The 26,022-nt window shown below is 36.6% G+C and overlaps 1 protein-coding gene across 27 annotated transcripts in view; it reads right to left on the reverse strand.

Moving 5' to 3' along the window:
- AFDN (afadin, adherens junction formation factor) overlaps positions 1 to 26,022 on the reverse strand; it is a 134,377-nt gene that overhangs the window by 53,822 nt on the left and 54,533 nt on the right. For 19 of the 27 annotated variants that reach the window (XR_013948098.1, XM_080583987.1, XM_080583986.1 and 16 more), the window contains 11 exons: positions 25,315 to 25,409; positions 24,249 to 24,511; positions 21,554 to 21,623; positions 19,308 to 19,423; positions 12,208 to 12,269; positions 11,133 to 11,338; positions 7,203 to 7,223; positions 6,317 to 6,462; positions 3,576 to 3,670; positions 653 to 918; positions 11 to 154 (listed from right to left, as the gene is read on the reverse strand). Coding sequence is in view for 26 of the 27 variants with exons in the window: in XM_080583987.1 (XP_080440113.1) it covers positions 11 to 154; positions 653 to 918; positions 3,576 to 3,670; positions 6,317 to 6,462; positions 7,203 to 7,223; positions 11,133 to 11,338; positions 12,208 to 12,269; positions 19,308 to 19,423; positions 21,554 to 21,623; positions 24,249 to 24,511; positions 25,315 to 25,409 (1,484 nt within the window). In the remaining variant the exon portion in view is untranslated. The remainder of the gene's footprint in view (positions 1 to 10; positions 155 to 652; positions 919 to 3,575; positions 3,671 to 6,316; positions 6,463 to 7,202; positions 7,224 to 11,132; positions 11,339 to 12,207; positions 12,270 to 19,307; positions 19,424 to 21,553; positions 21,624 to 24,248; positions 24,512 to 25,314; positions 25,410 to 26,022) is intronic. The other 8 variants (XM_080583970.1, XM_080583990.1, XM_080583984.1 and 5 more) reach the window with 2 other exon arrangements.

Consider the following 26,022-nt stretch of genomic DNA (forward strand, 5'->3'; position numbering starts at 1 on the left):
AGAGACTTACTGTTGGGATAAGTGGTTCATCTGGAGCACAGTGATAATTCTGCAACAAAGCTTGTAGCTGCAGAGAATTCAGCTTAAAGCAAGTACTGTTAATATTTGGAACATCTGCATGTGAGTACTTGTCCATCGTAAGCAACGTGGTTGCCTGAGGGGAAGAAAGTCATAGTAGACAAATCCAAATCAGAATGAAACCTTAAGTCTTGCTTCAGAGTTTTCTTTAGTAAAGAGAGAAAAAACAAAGCAAGAAGCCAGATTTGCTACAAAAGCAACTTAAATATCCCCCAAACAACCACTAAACACATCTCCTGCACCTGTAAGACAAATGAACACTAAACCTATCGCAAAAGAGGCATATTGATTTTTCCAGGTACTCTTGTCTTTTTCAGTGTTTATTTAACTTAGTGTTATAAACAGAAATAGAACAGCATGTTGGCTAAAGTCACTAAGTATCAATTTTACTCATAGTTTTAATATTAATGAGGTTGAACATACATTTTGTATCTTTACATGCTACCCCAACAGTCCAGAATAAAGTCATACAAACTATGCTCACCTACATGCTGTTCTCTAAGAACATACAATGGAGAAACATTCTTTTCAAATACAGAATTGTGTGACAAGTGTTAATCAGAAATACACTCACCTGCACTATTCTGCTTAGGTGGCAATCAGCAGCCAGTTCTAAACCTTGTTTTTCTGCCCAGGCTTCAATATGGCCCAACTGCTGACGAACAATAGCTCCCCAATAATGTGAACACAGCCCCGAATCTGGGGCTGTAACTAGTCTGTTAAAAAGCCACATGTTGATAAAATGAAACAACTGGGAGAAAAGCTGTATAGTCAGCGCAGCATTCACTCTGCATCGTCGCAACAGGGACATAGCTCCAGTCAACGTATGCAGCACATCATCTACAGAGATAAAACAAAGCAAGTCGATTCACATACCACGATATACATACAACTGGTTTAGGCCATACATACTTAGACATATGGACACTCAACCCAAGTTAATGAATACTAAGTAGGACCTACATGAGTTTAAGTTACACACACCTTCAGAAATAAATGTATTGCTTCATATCTCTTTAATGGCTTTCAAGATTAAGCAACATTAAACTGACAGCTGAAATAAATATTTAACTCCTGAAGTGAAAGTAAGTAAAGGCAAGTGACTGACAGGCTAGCTACAAGGACATACGCTGATGGACCTACGGCTCAAACTAGGAAGAGGTTGGAGAAATGAAAGTTGAAGGCAGCTTTGGCTGCAGTGCCTGTAAGATGTAGGGGTTCAAAATCCTGACAGAAAAAAAAGACAAATAATAGAATTACAGTTCCAGACTTCAGGAGGGAATACTTTGATTCATCTATTCAGATTGGCATGTTCAGGCATGGGAGACTGCCCTGGAGGGCAAAGGGGCCCCAAGATAGCTGGCTGATCATTTAGAACCAAAGCACAAGAACAGTCAGTTCTAATGGGCAGAAAATCTAGCAAGCATGGCAGAAAACAAGGAACTCCCAACGGAGCTCAAACACAACAAAGAAATACAAAGGTGGAAGTGGGGATGGGTTACCTGATAGGAAAACAGAGACAATGCAAGCATGGCATTTAGAAAGCCAAATACCTGTGAAAATTGAAACTAGCAGCAAAGGATGCAAAGTGCAACAAGAATGGCTTCTATTAAATTCACCAGCAGCTTATTGAAAGCTAAGGAAAATGTGGGCCCATTGCTCAGTGGAGCTAAGTACCTAGTAACAAAGACATAAAAAAAAAAAAGCAACTGAAGTACTTCATTTCATTCTTTTTTTAATTTGTTTAGTTTTCACTACTAAGGTCCTTTGTGCATAGTAGCAGAGGCTGTGGGCATAGCAGTAGAGGAAGATCAAATAAGGGTCTACTTCATCTGACTGGACGTGGTAGTTAGTCTACAGGGTCAGACAGGATGCATCTCAAATTGGTGAGGGAACTGGCTGACATCACTGCAGAGCTATCATTATTAAAGTACTATGATAATGGAGGAGGATCCTGATGACTGGAAAGAGGCATTGCATCCATCTTCACGAAGGGCAAAAATAAGGACCAGGGATCTGCAAGGCCAGCCAGCTTAACTTTAGTCCCTGGGAAGGTTATGGGGTAAATCCTACTACAAGCCACTTCCAAAGCATACGTATGAGGTGTTTTGGAAGAGCTAGCATGGATTTACCAAGGGCAAATTATGCACGACCAACATGACTGCCTTCAGTGGTAAGATGACTGCCTTAGTGGACAAGGGGACAGCAGTGGATGTTGTTCCTTGCCTTGCCCTTTAGCAAGGCTTTTGTCAGATTTTTCCACAGCATCCTAATACTGAAATCATTGAAATAAGACTGGATAAGCAGATGATAACTCAGGTAGAGAAGTGTCTGGATCACTGGACTTGGTGGATTCATGTTTATATAGTCCAGCATTAATAGTTATTAGTAGCCAGCTATTAAGTGGATTCCTTCATAGATTGAGGCTGGGATTGATACTGTTTAATGACTTAATTAGTGACCTGGGTGACTGGATGGAGTGCGTTCTCAGCAAGTTCACATAAGATACCAAGCTGGGGGGAAATACTGACGTACTGAAGGGTAGGGTTATTATTCAGAAGGACCTCAAGAGGCTGGAGTAATGAGCAGACAGGGACTTCATTAAGTTCAAAGGCTTCTGGGAAGGTATAACTGCAACAGCATAGCTGGGTGCCATCTGTATGGAAAGCAGTCTTCCAGAAAATGATGAAGAGAACCTGGTAAACATCAAATTGAATATCCTGGCCTGGAAGGTGGCCAGTTGCATACTAAGCTGTTAAGTTAGCAGCAGTGCAGCCAGCAGAAGGGAGGGAAGTGATCCTTCCTTCCATTCAGGATTTGTGAGACTGCACATGGAGCAAAACATCCAGTTTTAGACTCCCCAGCACAAGGAAGATACTGATTTAATGGAGCAAACTCAGAAGTGAGCCACCAAGATGATTAGGGGGCTGGACATAAAAGAGGAAAGGAGAAGTGGATTTGGTTCATTTTGAGGAAAGAACAGGCTAAGGGCAGAGCTTCCTGCTGTCTTCGCCTGTCTAAAAGGAGGGTTCAGAACCAGACACATGTGAAAGGTGCACAGTGATAACAGAGCAACAGGCAACAAACAAAAATTGGAGCACTGGAGATTCCAACTAGATATATTAAAAATATTTCCACTATGAGGATGGTCAAATGTTGGAACAGGTTACTCAGATGTTATGGAATCTCCATCCTTGAATGGAGATTGAAAAACTCAGTTGGGCAATACTCTGAACAACCTGATCCAGCTGAACCTGCCTTGAGCATTAGGATAGATTAGATGACATCCAGAAGTTCCCCCCGTGATTTTAAAAGCCAATACAGATCATTCATATGCCATTACTGTCCTTTCTTGTTTAAATCAGTTTGTTATGAATGATAACTCTCTTACAGGTTAGGGCAACTTGTATTTGTCATATCATTGTTAAGAAGAATTCTATTTATTCGTTATTAATTGCATGGTTTAGAATACACAAGAAAAGTTCAAGCAGTCTAACCTATTTTAGGCCTCTGAGGATTATTTTCCTCTGGATCATCAAGGAACGCTGGCATATAGTTATTAAGCTCTGACTGCAGACAATGAACGAGGTACCTGGAAGGGACAAATGGGGGTAGGGAGGGAAGAAGGGAAAAAAAGAACATTTAAGCATTTACATTTTTTATATGTTTATTATTAACGCTTCTAAATAAGAGATCTGGAAAATTACAAAATTGCTGAAATCAGTCTTAGGTCTGTGACTATAGTGATCCGAGTAATATTTTTTTAAAAGGATACAGAGAAACCAGTTCTCCTATGACTTTCCTAGAAATACTGGAAGAAGAATTAGATCATCAGGGAACAAACAGCCACTAAAACACAATATTGCTACCACAAATATAAGAGAAGGTCATATGCTACACAAAGAATGCTGTCAGGCCAATCTTTAGGTCTGTAAGATTAAAAAAGTAATTTTCCCCTGAACAGAAATGCACTTTTTCCATTTTAAAATCTACCAAGAAGATCGCTAAACATAATTTTCCTGTTCTGAGCCAATGCACAAGATCCTGAAATGGTCCCAGTCTTCTGTGACAATAAATCTTTCACTCTTGCATTTCTCTTTCAAACCAGTGAAATGAAAATTTTTAGTTTTCTTCCACTTCTAATAATTAAGCATTTTCTTTAACACTGCTTTATTGCAAATCATTTATGCATTTTTTTTTGTTAAGAACTGAAACTAAAAGGGAATCAAATTTTAATTACATAGACAAAGTAAATAGTTCATGGCTTGTATTATTCCCCTTTCTGTTTCTGGTAACATTTTCATCTAGAGAACAAAAGGGATGGCAATTTCAGCCAACTCTGGTATATGCCAGTTATTGCCATCAAATAACATCTTCACAGCAGACTTCTTTCTTTTCATGCTTCTGTTATGCTTCCTTATTTGTCTTCTAAAAATACATTTCACAGCTCTTTTATCCTAAAGTGTAATACATCCATTTGAAATCTTCCATGTTACAGTGCACTTAGGGGAGAATTCACTCACAGCCAAAATTCATGATAACCATTTCTCATCCAGCCTGCTCATGTACAGAGTAAAATACAATGCCATTTCTTTCCAGCCATGGAAGTATTCAGTTAGCTAGACAGTCATTGAAAACAGAAGTAGCAAGACATCAATTAAAAGTGATCTGTGGTGAAGAGGCATAGGTTCATTAACAGTTATTAGTCACTTAGAGATGATATAAAAATGGAAAGACTGTCAAAATAGCTACTTACTATATCTTATTTACCCATAATTCTCCTTTTTTTTAAAAAAGGATCTGTGCTAGTACATGCAAAGTAGTTTAGCATTTCTGATATTCGTTGAATAATCAATCCCAAGCCATTAAGCCCTTTTGAGTAAATACTAGACAAAACGTCTGAAGTGCTGAGTAGAGAAGCGTGTCCTTAATCTAGATGTTTCTAATAATAATAATAAGCTATAGAAATTACACAAGCTACTAACTTAATAAGAATCATGTATTTTCAAGAAAACACGCACCTTGGATTATGTGCACACATTAACCACCACCCCCTGGACCTTCTCATCAGGGCTGCTCTCAACCTGTTCTCCGCCCAGCCTGTATTTGTGCTTTTATCTAAAAAAGTATCTATTGTGCTTGTATCTAAAATAAACACCCTACAAATGGGGGAAGGGCGTGTACAAGCCATCCAAGGTACACTAAGCCTTCTCTAAACATTAATTTCAAAGGCAAATTTGCTGAAAAACACTTGCTCAATACTGGCTTAAAAAATAAAACTAAAAGGACAAAAATTAAACCTTTCTTGCTGATTATCACCGTGCTCACTCAGTGCTGTTATCTTTGTTTGAGGATATCTTTATTTGAGCAACCTTTCCTCAGAGGATTTCCCTTCCCACTGGGTACCTCATTTAATTTTTCTTTTAATCAGTACTGTAATTACTTGAGCTGACTAACATGGGTTGATTTTACCCCAAGCCTAAACTTGTCTTTACGCTATGTTTTTAAGAAAAACATTGTGCAAATTGTTATTTATGAAAGGAGTAGATTATTAATTTAATTAGAAGCCCCGAAGAGCACAAGGTTCATTACATTGCAAGCCCATAAATATTTAGGTCCATGTACTTAAACACTAGACTTAAACACTATCAGAAAACCTAATCTTTCCCCATACCTCTAAAAAAACCTTAAATTATGAGATAGCAAACTAATTTGAACAACATTTCGTTAACTAACACAAGAATAACTACACAATATTAAGCAGTTCTGTAAATGCCCTGAGATTAAAACTATGTGTTAACAAATGTTAACCAAAACAATTCAAGTATCAAGCTACAGAAAAAAACCTCAAACTTCAAACTACAGAAGCTTAGTACTAAAAACAGTGACTGGCCACTCAACATCTTATTCAACTAGCTATGATTCAAAGCCTACCAAACTTCCCATACCAAAATGGGAAATCCAGACAGACTTATTCCTTTAATGAAGAAACACATGAAAGTGATGCAGATGAAACTCCTGGCATAGCCCAGTCATCTCTATTTGTAAAATAAAAAACTGTAAAATGTAGTCTGGTCTGCCTTATAAGCCCTCCTCTCAGATATTTAACAAGACATAAGAGACATTATTGCTGTAACTAAAATTTGCGAAAAAGAGAAGATATTCTAAAAAAACACAGAAATAAACTGTCACATTAACATATAGAAAGTTAAGTGAAAAAGAAGTTCATTAGCCTTACTTGAATGCCATTTGAACCAAGTGTGCCAAAACATCTTGCGCATCCACAGTAATTCGGCTAAGGTCTCGGTCTTGCTTTATGAAATTCAGTAATTCAGATGCATTCGCCATCCAAAAGGCAAGTGCCCCAGCAATATTCTTCTGTTTCTGTAAGTAGAAAGAAGCAAGAAATAATACAGAGAAATTGCCCTCTGATGAAACACTGCAGCTTAAAAAGGCTTCAAAAGATAGACCAGTACGTTTCCCCATTTCACCAAACATACCCCAGATACCAGATATTTGCAAAATGTTTATATACAACATTGCAAATTGTTGTAACTGCTAAGTTCAATTTTAATGTTCTCTGAACATACAAAATTCTATTAAATTGCCAGTAGCAGTATCAATAAAGCCACGGCATTAAGTACCTAGTTATACAGTGCTGAGAGCTTAACTGAATGCAGTATCTGGTAATCTGTACGCTTTTAAGCGCATATTCCCTGTTGCCCCCTGCCACCCTGATACTGCACTCACTGGCTTTGATACCAGGTGGTACAGTATCAAGTACTGATCTATCTCACCATCTCCCGACCACAAATGCCAGGCCAGGCAACCTCAGATGAAATCCAAAGAATAGGAACCACAAACAACAAAAAGGAAAATAAAGGGAAGAAAAAGAACTTTGGTCATTTCATATCCACATTGAAGTGCGTTAAGCAGAAATTATGGAATGCCATAAAAGTTGCAAAGTCAAAAAAGGATTTTAGTACTGCATGTTCCAGTTGCTGAATGAGTGTTATGAACTGTTCAAGTCCAGCTGTTTGAGTATTGTATTTTGATATGGAAGCAGCATGAGAAACTGAGCTAAGCCAACATAGCTAGGATCAGTTCCCAGCAATATTTCCTACCTGATCAACCTGGTCTACCTCCTGGAGAAAAACGGACGAAGGAAATCAAACAGAATAGAAGAAAAACTTGTGAACAATCATGATAGCTTTAGAAATCAAACACTAAATATGAAGGTACAACACTTATGTTCACAGTTATACACAAATGCATTAATCAGTAGCTGTGATGCAACTGAGCTCCTTTTAAAAAAAGGAATTCTTTCAATAGGACTGGTAGCACAACAGCTAAGAACTGAAGTGCCCACACATCGTGATTACTTTAGGGAATGCCCTGTGCTAGCTGACATCCCGGAGCAGCTGGTTATTCTACACTCAGTGCACCACAGAGACCTCGCAGCACATTGCACAGGCAGCAGGGTAACTAGCCCTATGAGTAACACAGACAGGGAGCTAGTTGCCCACACTGCTGCAATGAAGACAATGTACACACACAAAGGGGGACAGAACCCCCCCACTAGAAAAACAAAACAAAAACAAAACGAAAAACAAAAACAAGAAAATGCAAACCAAAAACCAAAAAAACACACAAAAAACAAAAGCACAAACCACATTTAACATAAAACACCTATACACAGATTTAATACATGGCTTTTCAATTAAAGAACAAAAAGACTGTTTTAAACAACAAAACAGAGTCAAATGAAATATCACACTAAGAGCTTAAATACTTGTATATATAAGCTACATTCACTTGAGTGAACAAAACAAAGAAAGAAAGAAACAAAAAAACACATACTCCCACCGGGTACGCCTGTCTGATTATTTAAAACTAAGCTCTTCATTCTTTTGTACTTCTAATATCACTCTCCTCACTCCTGCATCACAGTACGCTTAGATGAAAAAAATCTGAGATATCATTTTCTGTCACTATAAGTTTAGTTGGAGTTCAAAAAAAAAAAAGGCAAAAAAGCTGAAAAAAGCTGCTACTTTTCTGTTTCTTCTCCCTTTCCAACCAAGCAAGCAAGGGACTCTGACTGAAGATGGGCTGGTACAGGTTGAGAGGAGCTGCTCTGAATGTTGCTCTTTCTGAGCTGTTAAAATTTGCAGAGGATCAGAAATACTATAGAATGATTTGAAAAAATCAGAATACACAAAATTGACTTGCTTATATGAACTTTCTACTCCAATATTTCTATTGAAAATACTGAGCCTTTTCAGAGCTCTCTCCAATTTTATCCCTATCCCATATGAATTCTTCTATAATACATCCGCTAATGCAAAGACTACAGAAAGCCACAAAATTAAGTTTGTTAGCAAAAAACTTCCTGAGTAACTTCAGAAAGTTAGCAAGTCTCCTTATGGTCTAGGACAGAAGTTTTGATCCTAATTTTTCTTATTTCCAGTAGAGTAGAAGGTTTTGTGCATCTTCCTTTTACTTTTGCTCTGCTTTGGGAATCACTCTCTCCTTGCCCCATGTCTGTCTTCTCCATCTTTCACACCCTCAGATCCCTTTCAGTGCATGTATGCTTTACAGCCAAGACATACAAAAAAAGCTCTGTGACACAAAGTTATTACACAGTAATTCAACTGTGACAGCTATCAACACAAACACTTATTCTACAACCTAGATGAAATAATTTGACAGAGCTTAGCTAGTATCGTTTATATCCCACCACGACAGGTCCAAATTAATGACTTCTTCCTGGTTAAGCTTTAAAATCATAGAATAAAATCATCTAAGTTGGAAAATTGGAAAAAAGCTTAGACTACCAAGCTCAAGCATCTGAATCAATGCAACCTACTTAAGATTTTATTTTGTCGTCTCTAGCCCATTAGCCTGCATCTTCACTGATGTTCTACTCTTCCACCACATTTGTGATTTCCTGTTTTCCCCCTGTTCCTCCAGCTTTTTCAGCTTGGGATTTGGAAGAAGCTCATCCCAATTTTTCTTCAGTTTTCAAACTAGAGGTCCCTACAGTCTATTTCTTGCCACTGGATAATGTCTTTCATTAATCATAAATTCAGCTACCACTTCCCTGTTGATGTTTTCCATAAACTTCAGATTGGAGACCAGATTGCAACCACAGAGATGCAAGGCTGGAGAAGTGGCCTTTCACAATGTCCTAAGTCCAGACAGACTTAACTTTAACAGTTTCATGATACCATCAGCAGGATTATATAAAATACATTTGCTTGCAACAACCGCAACGCTGGACTTGATTTAGGAAGTCTTTCTCAGTGCTGTAAATTAACGTTTTCACAGTTATTCTGTTTTTGAGCTTTGATTTTTTTTTTTTTTGAAAACTGATGCTTGAGCTTGTCTCTCTAGTATCTTTTAGCAGATATACGGTTATCCATTTTAATTCAATACAAAGAGAATGTACAGCTTTATCTTTGCTTTCCCACTGTCCCAGTCCCTCTCACCCCAAAACTTTTTTGGGTCATTGCTACTAGTTTACACCAGTTACATAAACTGAGTAACTTTCTTTGATTCAGCTCTGTAACTTCCATGTTATATCTGAAGCCTTCATTGTTTCCCTTCCATTCTCCCAACTAAATTGCTTATGTTCAATTTCTTTGCATTTTCTATTCTCCACTACTGTCATAATCTCCCCTCCAGCTTGAACAAATTCACTCTTCCACAAGCAGATCATTTGTACAGCAGAAGTGAATTTTTAACTTTTGACACCATCTCAATTTTAATCAAATATCCATTTACAATGGCATCAACACTCAAAGTAGTGTACCAGTTCTTCACTTCATATTCTATCCACCTTTAACCTCTCATCAACACCAGCATATACAAAGTCTAGTTTTTTTTCTTACTGTGAAATGTCTTCAACATCGGCATTTTCTCCCGTTCTTTCTTGTGAAAGGTGAGAGCCTATTGCAACTGCTTACAGAACTACCTAATTACAACATCCTCCCTCCTGAAAACTCTACTAAACCTTTCCAAAACCTGAACAAAAGCTGAACAGATTGCGATTGCTGTGACATTCGTGCCACTATTTTGGTGTTACTTTCCTCTTTTCCCTTAGTCAACCTGTTTTCCAACACTTGCATAGTGAATTCTCTACAGTAGGATTGATATATTTGTTATGCTTGTACAGTGGCTAGCACAGTAGGGTCTGTGTTCTATATGGGCTACTATGGCAGCATTTTTTGCCACAAATGAATGTGTTTTAATAAATATAAAAATGTATTTCAAAGATGTATTTTCATATTTTGTATTTTTTCCTGTGAGGCAAATTTGCAGACAAAGAAGTTAAAAAAAACTGATTAGAAAGGATATCTGAAATAACTTTGCGTTCTTAAGAAATTACCCCTACATTTGTCAACATTTCAACAATGCAAGGTATTGTCTAGTTTCGTAGACAAACCAGTGGATCTAATCCTGTACAGGAAACAGAACTCCCTCTGTGCTTCTGTGGAACTCTTGCATATCTAATAGCAGTAACACCACACTAAACATAAGATACTGGAACATTTGAGAACTTACATTTCTCTTTCTAGGGCAATTGTGTTACCTTGGTTCAAGAAGTCCGGTTTTGTTAATGTTTTTGTGATTAAAGAAATTCTAAAGTAACAAGCATAAAAATTCAGGAGTATTTTTTCTTTTGAATATATTACTTTCAAGCATCAAACAATGCAAACATTCACTATTAATAATAAGTACATCCAACTTGTTTCATAAGAGCTTGCAACAAGAAATGCTTGCAAAGGTTTTATCTTCTAGAAAACAGCAGAATAACTTCTTATCATAGAACATGTCTTCAGAGCAACAGTCCCTCCCTAACCTCCCACATTGCCCAGGAGAGCATTTCTTCCAGCTCATATTAGTCACTGACACACAACAAATCTTCACACGGGAAATCAGTGCAGTCTGACTCTTACCAATAGTAGGTTAAACCCTACGAAAAAGACTAAGAAGATTACCAAATTATCTATAAAATATTTAATTCCAAAATTTGTTTTTGCAAAGAAACTCACCTGTATAACTCCTTCCATCATGTTCACCATCTTGTTGACTATTGCAATGACTTTGTGAGTACGCTCAGTAGGAGTGATGTCAGGTCTGTACTGGCTTGACAATACATACCGACATGTCATGTACAAAACATATGTAGGTGACAGCTTAAAATGAACTGTTGAGCTATTTGTGTAATTTATAATGGCAGACAAAAAGGCATCTTCAGCTATGAAGAAAGAAGAAAATAAAAACATGCCATAAAGCCAAAGACTTGAACAAAATTAAACAAAACAATTTCATAACTGGTGGTGGAAGGTTCTTGAGGAGGAGAGTAGGAAGAGAGAAGCAACATACAGGAATTCTAAATTAAGTGTCTCATGTGCTACAGTTACTTAGGCACAATAACAAAGCTAGAAAGTGTGATCACTAGGAAACATTTCTATAGTATTTTCTGTCTCTGTTGAAAATTTGCATCTTCAAAGAAACAAGAAAATGCAAGGTTTCTCTCATCTACTTCAACAAAATTCCCTTATTATAGGATATTGTAAACTAGTAAAAAAAATTTGTCTTTGCTTGCTTACAAATCTACTTAGTTTCAAATATCTGAAGTCCGGAAAATCTCTGATATGGTGTTTTTCTACCAGATCTGAGACCTTAAATAGGGGGGCTAGGATAATGAAAATCTAAGTACTAAACAAAAATTTAATCTTCACTAGATTTTATATATATATATCTTGGTCAAGATCCATGTTGATGTAGTATTCATGGCATGGGGAACTCTATATAAGAGAATGAATTCAATCTATTCTTTGGGAGGTGGGATTAAATTTTATTTTATTTTCTTTAAGTGAGGTTTGAATATCTGAAGATGAAGAGTTGAAATGCAACTAGAGTAAGATATGCATGAGACTACTTCAGTACCACTTCATCCTCCCCAGTAAAATCAATTATATTAATGGATAGGCTATCATCTGTTCAATCTTTTTTTTTTTTTTTAGTGTTCACTTAAGTTACCTTTAAGTTCTTAAACTGAAATATTAGACTACAGAAGAACACGTCAACAGGTAAGTGTTTATAACTTGATAATGTACTCACAGCTTTCCCTGAATTCAATACTGGCAGGTAGGATCAGTTCTGGTCCATGGGTATCCTGAGATCTACAGAAAGACGACAAAAATTGAATCAAACAATCCACATGGGTGATGTTAAATTCACTGTAAAACAACAGATTTCAAATACATTGGTTCCAATTGCTGTCACAACAGCTTTCCCCAAAACAATCCTTTCCTTTACCTGTTCTCTAAAATCACTCAAGCTACTTTTGCCCACAACACAACAGATCACAATACAGACTTGAACTGTGGAGCCTGCATTATTAATGAACACCCTCCTTTGTGCTCCATGGAAGACTGATAGGATCGGCTTGCCATCTGCCATCAACAGAATTCAAACAGCAAATTATTCATAAACACATGAAAGAAAGTGAATCAAACTCCACCTGAAGCACCAGCTCTGCTACTAAAAGCAAAAAAAAAAGTATTTGGTCAACTTATTCATCCTTTTTTCTGGCAGGGAAATGGAAGAAAAATCTAGCCCCTTTCCTAACGTGGTTGCTGAAATATGACATTAAGAAACACAAGTCATTCCAAGAGCCCCAGAACTATTTCTTCACTTAAATTGACCGCAGAGTTCTTTTCTACCAACACCTATCAGAGAACTCAAAGAGGAGAAAAAAACGAACAGAAAATTGATTTTTCTGGTGTCTTCAAACGTTAAGCACATGCTTCATTTCTCCCTTAAGCAAAAGAATTAATTGGGCTCTTCTCTGTAGTCAGGCACCTACTTTCAGGAAACATGTAGAAGCTTAACATCTTTTCCATGTGGTAGCCATTTTTAACCATATTTAACCCAATAGGCAGCTTTCTTCTTACCCCAGCAACTTTGAGAAATAAAAGGATATAGAGTGATTACACAAGCCTCACAGTCCTAAGAAATCAGTCTAAACAAGCAAAGATTTTAGTTATTCCACAAAGCAATGACAGGACACTCCAAAATTAAATCAGAGAATTTAATTAAATCATTTAAATAATGACATTATAAAAAAGAAAAGCTCAGTGAAACTAAGCTCTGGGGAGCTGAAAGTTAAGGAACAGGTGTCCAGGCACAGCAGGACACATCCAGACACAGTATACACAATGTATACTCAAATGGTTAAGTCTTATCTGAAATCTCATTTTTTGTTTGTTTGCAAGTATTTATTAGTATTTCATTTTTTCATCACAACTTGGAAAAAGTAGCATTCTGCTTGCCATCATTCAGGATACTGTGATAACACTGAATGTCATCATACATAGCTTTTCTTGATCAGGAGATATGACATGTTTTTAAACTTAAAAATGAATAATTTTTGCTTTTCCAACTCCTCTTATTTACTTTTTCAATCTCCTATAATTTGCAACTTAATGCAATGTGCTCCATGCCATTCAAATCTAATTTGGGGTTTTAGGCATGCACTTATTTTCATCTTCTCTTCCAAAAGTGAGCAGGGCGAATTAGAACCCAAGGAAACAGCAAGGAGCTGAGACAGGGGAGGGTCAGGCTGGGCAGTAAGGAAAGGTTCTTCACCCAGAGGGTGGTCGGGCACTGGAACAGGCTCCCCAGGGCAGTGGTCACAACACCAAGCCAGCTGGAGTTCAAGAAGCATTTGGACAACGCTCTCAAACACATGGTCTGGTTTTTGTGTGGCCCTTTGGGGACCCAGGAGTTGGACTCAATGATCCTTGTGGGTCCCTTCCAACTCGGGATATTCTACGATTCTATGATTTCCACAGTGACAGCAGACTCCTTATTAAGAGCACTTTGCTAGAGTTTAGGTTGTAGCATTTTCTCCTTTTTTTTTTTTGCTATAAATTTAAACTGAACTAATTTCTCACTATCTCCAAAGCACTGAAAGTGCATTGTCTTCACTGAGAATTTAATCACTTCCATAAAGGAGTAATTACTATTAAAATAGCACTATAGTGATAACTCTAGAGATATCTTTCATTTGTCATTATAGGAATAAGACACAGAAACGTTTCAACAAAATGGCTGCTAAAGCACATATTTCATATGCTGATTTTATTTTCTTCAGAATGAAGAGCTGGAGATCCCTTTCAGCAAAAAGGAAGGGAACGGGATTATCAGTTTTCCCTCCAACAGGAGAGGGAGCAGCAGAAGATAAGAGAACTGGTACGTATTGGTGTAGGATTGCTTACAGACAATTTTGGAAGTTGACTTTTGCACTAAATCATTTACTTTTAGCTACCTTAGTAAGAGTTTCCTTCAACTAACGTACCATTTTCTGCATTCCCTTAGTACAGACAAAACACTTGAAATTTTGCAAAGAGGAAATTTAAGTTAAAATAACTCTGTGCTTCTGATACAAGAGCAGCTAGCCAACCTGCTTTGTTAACAGATACTTTTCAGGTATATTTTGTCTTTGTGCTACTGCTTTTATAGAAACAGTATCTGTAAAGTAATGAATTTCACAGAGCTAGAGCAGTCTCAAAGTCTAGTTAGGGTATATCTAGCAAGGCCACACAGTATTAGGGGCTCCTTCCTCTAGTAAGTATGGTGTCAGGTAATATTACACTTTAAAATTGCATTAAAAAATACAGCAACACACTTCCCAGATATTTCTGTATTCTCCTAAATTAACTGTATAAGACAAACTGTGTAGTGGAATAAAATTCTCTGTCCTAGGGTGGTTGTTTTAGCCAGCATACTATGTATAAATTTTGTAAGGCATGTTAAAAATCAGGAAACAGAAAAGTGTCTGCATTCCATTAACACCACTTTCACACCACTATTCTCATTTCAATCAAACACATTTTCAAGAACTCCTGAAGGGTATCTGAGGCAAAAAATTATCTTTTTTCTTTTTGATAATATGCTTACTCATGCTAATTGAAGTCAGTTTTCTAACAAGGATGTCATACTATAAACCTTAACTCAATACTCATTATCTACAATTTTTTTTCTTCCTCCTGGAGACTAGAGATGAATGAATAAGGCAATCAAGTTCTAATTTTTGCTCTGCAACCAATTCAGTAAGTGACTGGAAGTCTTCCTTGCCTTATTATTTACTTTCAACCAGCAGTGATGAACACACACAAGAAGAATGGAAAGGACACTCACTACCCGGGTTGACTACTTGTTCACTAACAAGAACTTGGCTGAACTGCACAGTGGAGAGGTATCCCCCCTTCTCACACTGAAGCAACACAGCAGTTACTTTACGCCACAATTCCTGTCCTTACAGTTAACAAAATGACAAGAATTTCGTAGAGGGAATCCTAAATAAAGATTCACACAATATACCCACAAAAGGGAAGAATTCAATTTACCTCGGTAACTCAGTGCCTAGCATTTCCTCATTTGACATAATTTGATAATCTCAACACAGTGAGTACATTTTAGAGAGAACATGTAACAGAAATGCTTTGTTTAGATAAAATAACTATATCCCTATCAAAAGGTATATAGAAGTGATACTATATGAGCATATTATGCACACACAAATACAATATCATTGTTGGTGCTGACAAGAAAGATCTCTGCAGTTGTAGCTATCACAAATCTAAAAGTAATTTGGAAATCTGTAAAAAATTTCTACACATAGGTACCAGAAGAAAAACTATGTGTAGTAACGGTAAGACTAGTATGTGCATTCTCTTTGGAAGGAATTTTAAAATTTTAAAACAATAACATAAAGCCAACATAGAGCTCATAGGTGGCCCTGTATATTTGCAATATACGATTATACTGCAGGAAAATCCTCTTATTTTAAGTACTCTTACTGAAAGGCAGGCATACAGAAATTGAATACATAATGCACATACAAATGAACAGCTAAGATTCAAGAAACATTAACAGTAAAAGCTCCAAGAACTGTCAGGTTATAAAAAGTTCACAGGGAAGTTGTGTTGATCTTTCATGAAAGAGAAAAGTTAGTTGAAATATTAATAATTCAACTTACTGTACTAGAGAGGTGTTAAATCTTCAACAACTTTAACAGAAAACATTCTGAAAAATACACTCAAGATGCCCAGGCTCTCTGACAAGAGTACAGAGCAGAACCAAGCTGTATTCTACCATAACTTCACTGAAAGCATCTAAAAGATGCCCCTGCTACAGAGCATTTTATCATCAGAAATGCCATTCAGAATGAAGCACAATTTTCTGTTTTGGTTTACCACTCACATCTCTAAACACTGTTTTCTGTCCAGGGAATAATAACAACCCATCTCGACGTACTAGAAGCTTTACAATTTGAACCACTGTGCTTGCACCACATATACCATACCTTTCATCCATTTATCATAGCAGTTGCAGCTCAATTTAAAAGCAGATTAATCTAAGGCAAATCCATATACAATCCTGTATTTTTTATTAAGATTTTAAAGAAATTCTTTTGACAGAACAATGGAATGACTGAGGTGTGAGGGGACCTCTGGAGATCAACCGGTCTGCTCAAAGTAGTGGCAACTTGAGCAGGTGGCTCAGGACCTTGTCCAGTTAGGTTCTGAGTATCTTCAAGGATGGAGACTCCGCAACCTCTCTGGGCAACCTGTTCCAGTGTTTTTATCACCCTCACAGTAAAAACACACACACACACACAAAAAGTTGTAGGTTTGAATGGGATTTCCTGTAGATCAGTTGCTGCCCATCACCTCTTGTCCTGTCAACAGGCGCCACTAAGAAGAATCTGTCTCCACGTTCTTTACTTCCTCCCATCAGGTATTCATATATATATATATATATATATATATAAAAAACATACACACACACACACACACCAGTAAGATCTGCCCTGAGCAGATCTCTTCTCTCTACGCTATGAATTTCCAACTCAGCGTCCCCAGTCATTCTTTTCGTATTTAGGTCAGTTCTGATAAAAAGAATGAAACTCCAGAGAAAACCAGTAACACAGAAGCCTAAGTTTAAAAGGGACCTCTAGAGATCATTTGGTCCAATCTCCTGTTGTAAGCAGGGCTTTGTATTTGGTTATCCAGGATCCTGTCAAAGTGAATCCTGAAAACTTCTAGTGAGGGCGATTCTACCACTTCTCCGGGCAACATATTCCAAAATTCACTGTGTCACTGTAAAAATTTGTCTTTTCTGCCTTACAGTCAGACAATTTTTTTTTCCTGAAGCAACTTCTGCTCATTGCCTATCACCCAGCATCTTTGTGATGACAGCTACCCCATCTTCTCTGTAACTACCTTTTTGGTATTGGAAGACTGATTAGACTGATCCCAGGCCATCTCCTCTTTAGGCTGAAAAAGATGATCCCTCCTTTCTTCGCATACAAATTTGTTCAATCTTCTAATCATCTTGATGGTAATGTCCTTACACAAGACTCTTACCAATTTTTCACTCTCTTTCTTGAACTGGGGGACCCAAACTGGTCACTTCCAGGTGTGAACTAACAAGTCATGTAAATTGTAATAAATGCATCCCTTGATCTGCTGGCTGTATTGGTGCTGATGTAGCCCAGGACACAGCTTGCCTTCATTTCTGCACGGACACGCTTTCTGACCTGAGTTTAGCTTCTTGTATATCAGGACTCCATCAGGTTCTTTTCAGCAGAGATACAATCCAAAGGGTCAGACACCAGTCTGTATTACTGCTTGGCATTTTTCCATCTCCTGCCCAGAATTCACACTTATTTTGCGTAAGCGTCATGATGTGTTTGCTGCATAGGTCTTCTCTGAACAGCGGTGCTTTTTTCTGGCTTATTTGCGCTTCTCCAAGTCAGGTATCTTCCAAAAACTTGGTGAAGATACATTCAATCCTATCATCCAGATTATTTATACAGATACCAAATAGTATCAGATCCAATATCTACCTTAAGAAACACAAATTACAACCGTTTGGCAAGTTCAGACTTGAGCCATTAAGCATCATGCTTTCAGCTTGACAGTTCAGCCAGTTTTTGTCTTAACAAGGTTGTTCTGGGAAATTGTTATCAAGGCCTTGCTAAAACCAAGTAAACGGTATGATGCCCAAAGCTCTATTCTCATTCACTATGCAAGTTGTTTCATCACAGAGGCCAGTCAGGTTGGTCAAGCGTGTTTTATTCTCGGTAAATCCATAGTGGCTTTGCTAATGCATTTCATGCCCTTTGTATGCCTTGGAATAGCTTCTACAAGGACTTGTTCTACAATTTTCCTGGGACTTGAAGTGAGGCTGACTGCACTGTATTTTCTGGATCTTCCATTTTGACTTTTCTGTAGATGGGTATGTTATTTGCCCTTTTCCGGTCATTTGGTACTTCTCCTACCACCTTTCAAAGATGAATGGGTAGCTTTGCAATGACATCAGCCAACTGTTAGCATCTTTGGATGCATCTCATCAGGTCCTTTCTATTTATGACAGGAAATAGCATTGCTTCAAAAATTGTTTCTGATAATACAAGATTCTGTCTAAAAAGGAGTTGAATCTGTATGGATGGACACAAACTGCATTTGAACAAGATATTATGACACATGGAGACTAAATAGCAGGAAAATAGAGTACAATTTTAAGTCAGTGCTTTCCACCAGGGCTTTGGAAACAAACTGAATATGCAGTGCATGAAAAGTGGCATTTTGCCCCTGAAAAAAACAACTGAGCAAAATGGAATGGCATTCATCTGCCTAACTACTACTATAACAGAAAAAACAAATCAAGATGCTATCCATTCTTATGAATTATATAACGTTGCACAACAAGCACTCAGGGGTAGCTAAAATTCTTGCTTACACAATTTGCTAACTACATTGTTATCAAAATAGGAATGACTTGGCTATTTCCCTATCCAGAATCAGTCACATCACCATGCAACTGACAAGTGAAAAAAAATCAAATCATTGTATTTTTGTTATTAATGGCATTCCAGATGACATCCTTGACCGCAAGTCAACAATGATGTGACAAGACTATCAGCTTAAGCTTTACAAAAAGAGAACTATAAACAGAACATTGAAACAAAAGAATACAATTTTTTAAACATTCTCCTACGTTTTATTTGGAGTGAGATCTTAAAGGAAATATCATTTTCCATAGGGAAAGTCAGGTAGCCCAAAATATTTTAACACTGATTGATCTTTCACAAAAACGCACCAATTTTTCCCCCCATTATGAGAAGTAACAGATTACATGGTTCCTACCTGCTATCCTGTCTGCGATAATCTTGCTGTTCTATTCTAATCATCGGCTTCACCATTCCTCGTTCGGCTGTGCTGGATGCTGATGATGTTCTGTCACCATCAAGCCTGCTGGTGCTCTAATTCAAAACAGCAGGACAGGTGTTTAGTATTCAAACATTGGATTAACAAGTATTTGTGCTTGGCACTATTAAAATGAAGTGACAATTTGAGGCTTGAAAAGTGATGGCAAAACAGAGGAGTGCAGCACACAATATGGCAACTCAAACAGGTGTTTTCATCACAAAAACATTGAAGGGTACTCTTGCAACTCAAAGGATCCCAATGGTCAGTTAAAGCAGGTATTTGTTTACGTGTTGCCAGAACATAAGTAAAATTGTGAGTATCTTTATTTAGAAGTTGCATAGATACCAACACAAACTAAGAATGAATTGTCTCTTATCTGAAGTTCTCATTAACAAAGTTAAATATGTTTCACAGATTTAAAAATTATGCTTAAAAAGATTTTAAAGCTATTTAAATTAGATTTACATCTTATCCAAATGCTTACTCTACTGGTCCAGGCTGTAATTTATCCTTTCCTTACAAAAAAGGCTTGCTCACCGAGACAGTACATAATCTTCCAGGATAAGGGACAACTCAAACCAAGCAAATTTTTATGCACAAGATTTTCTTCTTCAGCGTTCAGCAAGCTTTTGATTTCTGCTTTCTAATTACACGTCAAATTCTACCATGAAGAGGAAGAAACATGCTGCTCTAAGCAGCAGAATTTCTTTTTTTCCCCCACTATAAAACAGTTGAAAACAAAACATGAGTAAAGTATGAAGTGCTTCCACATTTTCTAAGAAATTTCTAGGACTAAGTAACTTGCTTCAACACAAGTAAACCTATCAAAAACTGTGAGAATTCAAAAAAAATATTTCTTTCCAGTACTGACATGCCAAACTATCAATCACTGTTCATCATTAGATCTCAGCAAACTTTAAAGAAAGCGACTGTTAATCCCTTTTCCAAACAGCAAAATCCTAAGAGCAATTGTTAGAAAACTGTTGATGCACCAGTGATTTAACAAGATTCTCCAACTGTACAGCTCAAAAAAAAAAGCTGTCCAATCTTCCCTAGGTTCACTGAAGTATTTTTATAGTGAATTTGAAAAGAATGGGGTGCACTATTTGATGTTATAATGTCAAACTCCAATTCTAAGCAATTTTGAGACATTAAAATATTTCAGGTTTTTTTTCCTTCCTTTCTTCAAAATGTCACTCAAGTTCTTATCAGAGTTAAAAAATGCATCCAAGATGCAAGAAAGCATTATCACAAAAAGATATAAAGATATGAGAAAAACTGAATCAGAAGTCTGTGGCAAGAAAAAAAAATTGAAGATAAGTATATTTAAAAGCTATCAGAGCATTACTAATACATATATTGCCACATCATGAAGTTTCTTTACAAGTATTTCAATTTGTTAATAGTAGTAATGAAACAAAAAATGCATTTCTGGGAGGACTGCTACATTACAAAGTGCTGAAATAATTCATTCGTTCATTTCATCTGAGGCATGTGATCAGAGCAAGGCATTAACTGTTGTGTCATTTTACTCAGTTTGTTTACTCTTGGAAAAATGCAACTTTGGCACAGAATCTATTGACAGACAGCAGAAAAGGCAAGAAGAGATCATCACCTCATAAAATGTTCACAACTATGATTGCAGAGACAGTTTGTTTTTCCAATATGGGTACAGGAGCTCTATTGAAGTCAACAGTCACATCCATTAAATTTTAAAAGACCAGCTAAGATTAAAATTGAACACCCTTTCGTATTTTATATATGCCCTATAACAGATGCTAGTCATAGGTTACATATGAGCTATTCATATAACATTTCTAATATGAACCTCTATTCACATGTAATTAGCCTCTGATTAATCCATTTCTCCTAGCACTTTATTCCAGACTTGAGCAGTTTTCCTTTCTTAAAAAAGGAAAGTTATTACTCTTGACACAGAAAGTGTACCAAATGCCAATTTGAATTTAAACAGAATATGCTTGTGGTGAAGAAAAAGTACATAATGAATATAAAAATAAATACATAAAAATAATAAATACACATCATACCTAATCCCATATAAACAGTAAATGGGGTAGGGAGAACAATGAACTGGAAGCACTTTAGCAATAAATAATAAAGAACACACTAGCTCAAAATTACATTATTGGTAGGAGCTGGTAATTTATAATATAATATAATACCTTGCTTACTGGTAATGCTGTTCCACTGTGAACATCTCCCTCTAGATCAAATGTGGTTTCCTGAACAGCTCTAGAAGACAACATTTGAAGTACTCTTTAGAAATTATATAGGTAAACATTTAACAAACAAGGGACAGAGCAGCTAAAATTAGTAAATAAAAACTCAGCGGGATATACCACGATACCTATTAATAGCACCTTTTAACACACTGTATCAATTCTCTATGTAAGAACACGACAAGAAATTATCATCTTTGGCAAAACAAATTCTTAGTTACATCTTTTACTAATCAAGTGAGAAAATACCAAAATCACTTAAGTATTTTTAGTGTATTATATCCACTGTAGTAGACACTGGTTTTGCTCATGTTTTCAACATTAAATGTACAACAACTGTGTTACTGTAAATCATTTATAAATCACAGTAGTGCATTTTATTATCTGTTTATTCTAAAGAATGAATATTTTAAAACTTGATTGTTCAAGCTGCAATACCCCTCCGCCAGAGATTTTACTGTCCAGGCAAAGCTCTGCAGTAGTACAGTGCTTTGCAATTGATTATAAGAACCTCTAAAAGGAACTGTTTATTGATCTGCAGGCTAGATGTAGACTGAACTGAAGATTTTAGAAGCATCATACGACAGTTAAATGGCTGGAAGCCTGCCTGCAGACAGCTCTTACATCCAGCCCTGATCTGAGATTTAGTTCACAAACGCAACTAAAACTTGCACATGGATTTTCAGGGGGTTGTTCTATGACATCCTATATTTCATCTGTCTTGGGCAAGAAATTAGCATAAAACCCAAGAATATTAGTGGCCTACAGCCATTAGTAAGCTGAACAGAAAACAAGGGGATAAAGCTAAATAAAAGTGAGAGGGTGAGGGTCAGGGATGGGACATCTAGTGTAATACAACCTTGCACACATGTAAGACATCCTGTTACAGATAAGCAGTTCATGTTCAGAAGTACCCAAACGTGTATGGACAAGTAATCACAAGTCACAGAATTTCTTGGATGGAAGCAGAGCCACGAAATCAGTGATAACCAAACTTCTGGTAACACAGAAGTCCCCTTTACAGATCATTAACCCTCTGACTTTAGGTACCAGAAAGCAAGTCTACAGACACCCTGAAGAGAAATAAAGGAGTTCCTGCACAGTGAATTTCAACCTACCACTCTAGGTTTCCAGAACCTGTAACAAAAAGCCTAGCGCTGCTGAGACCGAGAATGGAACTGTGTATTTATACCTATTTCATTCAAATTGGACAACAAATCCAGTAATTAAAAATAAGCGTCTTACTCATTACCAGGACTGAGCAAGTAGTCAGGGGTTCAGAGAGACGAAAAAGGAGTAGACGCTCTCAGTGGAAGACCATCAACTTGTGAGTTTTTAAAGACTGCAATAGTCCAAAATACTGTCTTGCAATTTTAAAGCTTATCAGCCAAAAGTCACCCTCTCCAAGTTCTGTCACTTTTTGACTGTTTGCATAAAGCTTCCTTCATTTTGTAGCTAAAGAGGTGTTAGAACTTTCACACGAAGTTTGATTGAAGATCTAGACGGACTTTTTCACCTGTCATTAGTCAAGTTTTAGTATGGCTGAGGCAAAGGGCTTTCTTCCTGTTGCAAGGAGGAAGCAAATCACTGGACATGCCAGCCTCCGGCTTTTAAAAAAAATGCAAGTTATTTCCAAATGGCAAGTGCCTCTTTGCATGCTTGGTACATTCTACACTGTTTAAGTAGAGGTATTAACTTCCAAAAACTCACAGTAATTTTCTTTGACACAAGAAAAATTATAGCCTATGGATGACTTGAATGAATGAGCTGTCTTTTACTCATAATGAAGAACAGGAAAAACACCTTCTCTAAAATTCTCCAGTGTTTTTTAAAGGAAGCGTATGATAAAATTCCACATTAAAATAAATTGAAGAAAAAATATTTAAAATGGACATCTATGTTAATTCAGCAGATTAACCAGAAGAGACTTTCATTCTCCTCCAAACCATTTTTTTTCCTTTTCTAACCTACTATGTACTATGATAGCTTTATTTGGACCCTGATAGGATGGACGATATGATATATTTTATTTCATGCCATCCAGTCTGATTTTAAGATTGTTTCTTCTAAGCATTTCTATAGCCACTGAATAGAATACCTGAGCTGCTATAAGTCACTGAAACCATAATCAATATTTTCATTATGCATCTGTTAAAGAGATGTATATACAGAGAAGCAATAGCATGGACTTCTGGACTGTTAGTCCTTGCAACACAGAAACTAGAAGACAAGTAATCGTGCTATAGAAACGGTTGGAGTTTTAAAAATTAACTTCTAAGAAAAAATTAAAAACAGTTTTCTAAAATCAGCACACTCTTTACTTTTCCTGGAGATTGGATGAATTGCTTTGAAATACATTAACACAACGCGTTCAATTGTTTTTAACAGAAAAGTGAGCTTCAGGAAAACTTATCTGAATACTTCATAATGAAGCAGACACTTGCTAATTCTAAAAAAATTCACAAGGTGGAGCTCAAGTATTAAAATAGTTATTATATATTTAATACTTAAAAGCAGCTACTAGGAACGCATTTAAAATCATGCTGCAATCATAGGCCATTTATAATGCTGTCATTCTCTATTTTTCCAAAGCTCTCCCCTTCACCTTAGATGGAAGAAAATAAGTTGTTGTACTCACCCAGTTTTGTGTCTTGGACCTTTGACCATAAGACTTGCATCAATAGGTCTTTTAGGAATAATATGGTCCTGAGTGGGATCCACAAACTTAAATACATGAGATGACCCAAACTGAACCTTCATTCCACTTTGCAGCATAGTGGTTTCTGAAATACGCTGACCTTCCACATATGTTTCAGCATCAATGTTTCTTGGGGTTACAGTAACAACTCCATCCATATTAGTGAGGTCACAATGATGAGGCTGAATTCCTGGACCAAATAACTGGAAACAGAAACAATTAACACGGAATAAATTAAATTAAACTGCAGCAGAAATTAAAACAACATTAAGCTGCAGCTTAATCTATTTGCAGACTAGTAACAGAATTCCACTTGCATATGAATTCAACATGAACATTTGGTACTAAAAATCAGTCAAGTTTCATTTAACTAAAATGTGCAGCAAGAATCCTTTAATGGAACAAGTTTTTCACCTTTTTATCCATATGCTGTTTAGAACTATGTTTTTCTTCATTTTCTATTTCAGCATAAAATCTCATGATGTAAGTACTTAGAAGTCAACTAGCCACACTGATGTGGACGCAGGGTGCTATAACAGACCCCCTGGCATCAACTTCATATAACTATGCTTGCTTCATACATTTAGTAAATCCTACCTCACTCAAAGGGATTGACAGACTAGGACTTGAAAGCCATTAAGCAGTTAGGATAATACTAATAGTACTGGTACTATTTGATCCAGTGATTAAAAAAACATTCCATTTAAAATAATGGAAACCTTATTTTCCTCCTCAAGCAAGCCAGAGGATATAAAATACAACAGAGTTATGACCATTAACATGAACCTGGAACTATAATCTGCCCTCCAACCCTTGAAGGGTAACTTGATCTGCTCTTCATTAATATGAACCTTATAGTAAAGCCTGATCAATGTTAAAAAACAAAAACAAAAACAAAAAAACTACATGATTCAAAGTTCACAGCATATTTAACTTATTTCCACAGTTACACAGAATTGACTGAAGGTCAGATCAGTTGTCATTTGAGTCTGCTTTTTCTCCATACCTGAATGGAATTCTCATCAAACTTTTCAGTTCCAACTGCAGTGACACTTAATTGTAGACGATAAAGCTTTGGTTTATCTCTGGAGTCAGAACCATCTGTAGAGCAAACAACAAATATTTTGCAAGTTATTAAAGCTCAAATGAATAATAATATTGTCTTACTGAAGAGTAGAAATATGCACCAAAAAATTCAAAAAGAATGACATTCATTCAAGATTTATTGGGTTGTTCAAAGTAGTTCATCATAGTTTAAAAACATGGAAAGTAAACAGAGCCCGGGCAACAGAGGGCTGTTATCTGTAAGTGCAAAGAACAGAGTAATCAGGAAGTACTATTCTGAATATACCTTGAAAAACTATTTCCTTGGTAGTTTAAGCAATACAATTTTTGTTAACCTCTTAAGATTTTGTTTTCAAATACTGTTTTAAATGATTTTGAAAATAAGGTATGTTGAATTCTGTAATAACAGTATTTATAGATTTCACTAAAAGCACGTATCAGCAACATCCACCGTCATGTGACTGACATGCCAAACTGCTTCCTATTCAACAGATACTGAAGTAGGATGATATAAAATTAGAATTGTAAATAAATAAGAAAGTTACCTATGACAGAGCTTTAGTCTTGATATACAAGACTGTAGCACCCTTGGCCTTATCTTTAGAATCCCACTGATCAACATTTTCATCTCACAAAAATGTGGTCAAAG

The sequence above is a fragment of the Anser brachyrhynchus genome (genome assembly GCF_964034855.1).
Source record: "Anser brachyrhynchus genome assembly, chromosome: 3".
In the NCBI taxonomy this organism is placed as follows: domain Eukaryota; kingdom Metazoa; phylum Chordata; class Aves; order Anseriformes; family Anatidae; genus Anser; species Anser brachyrhynchus.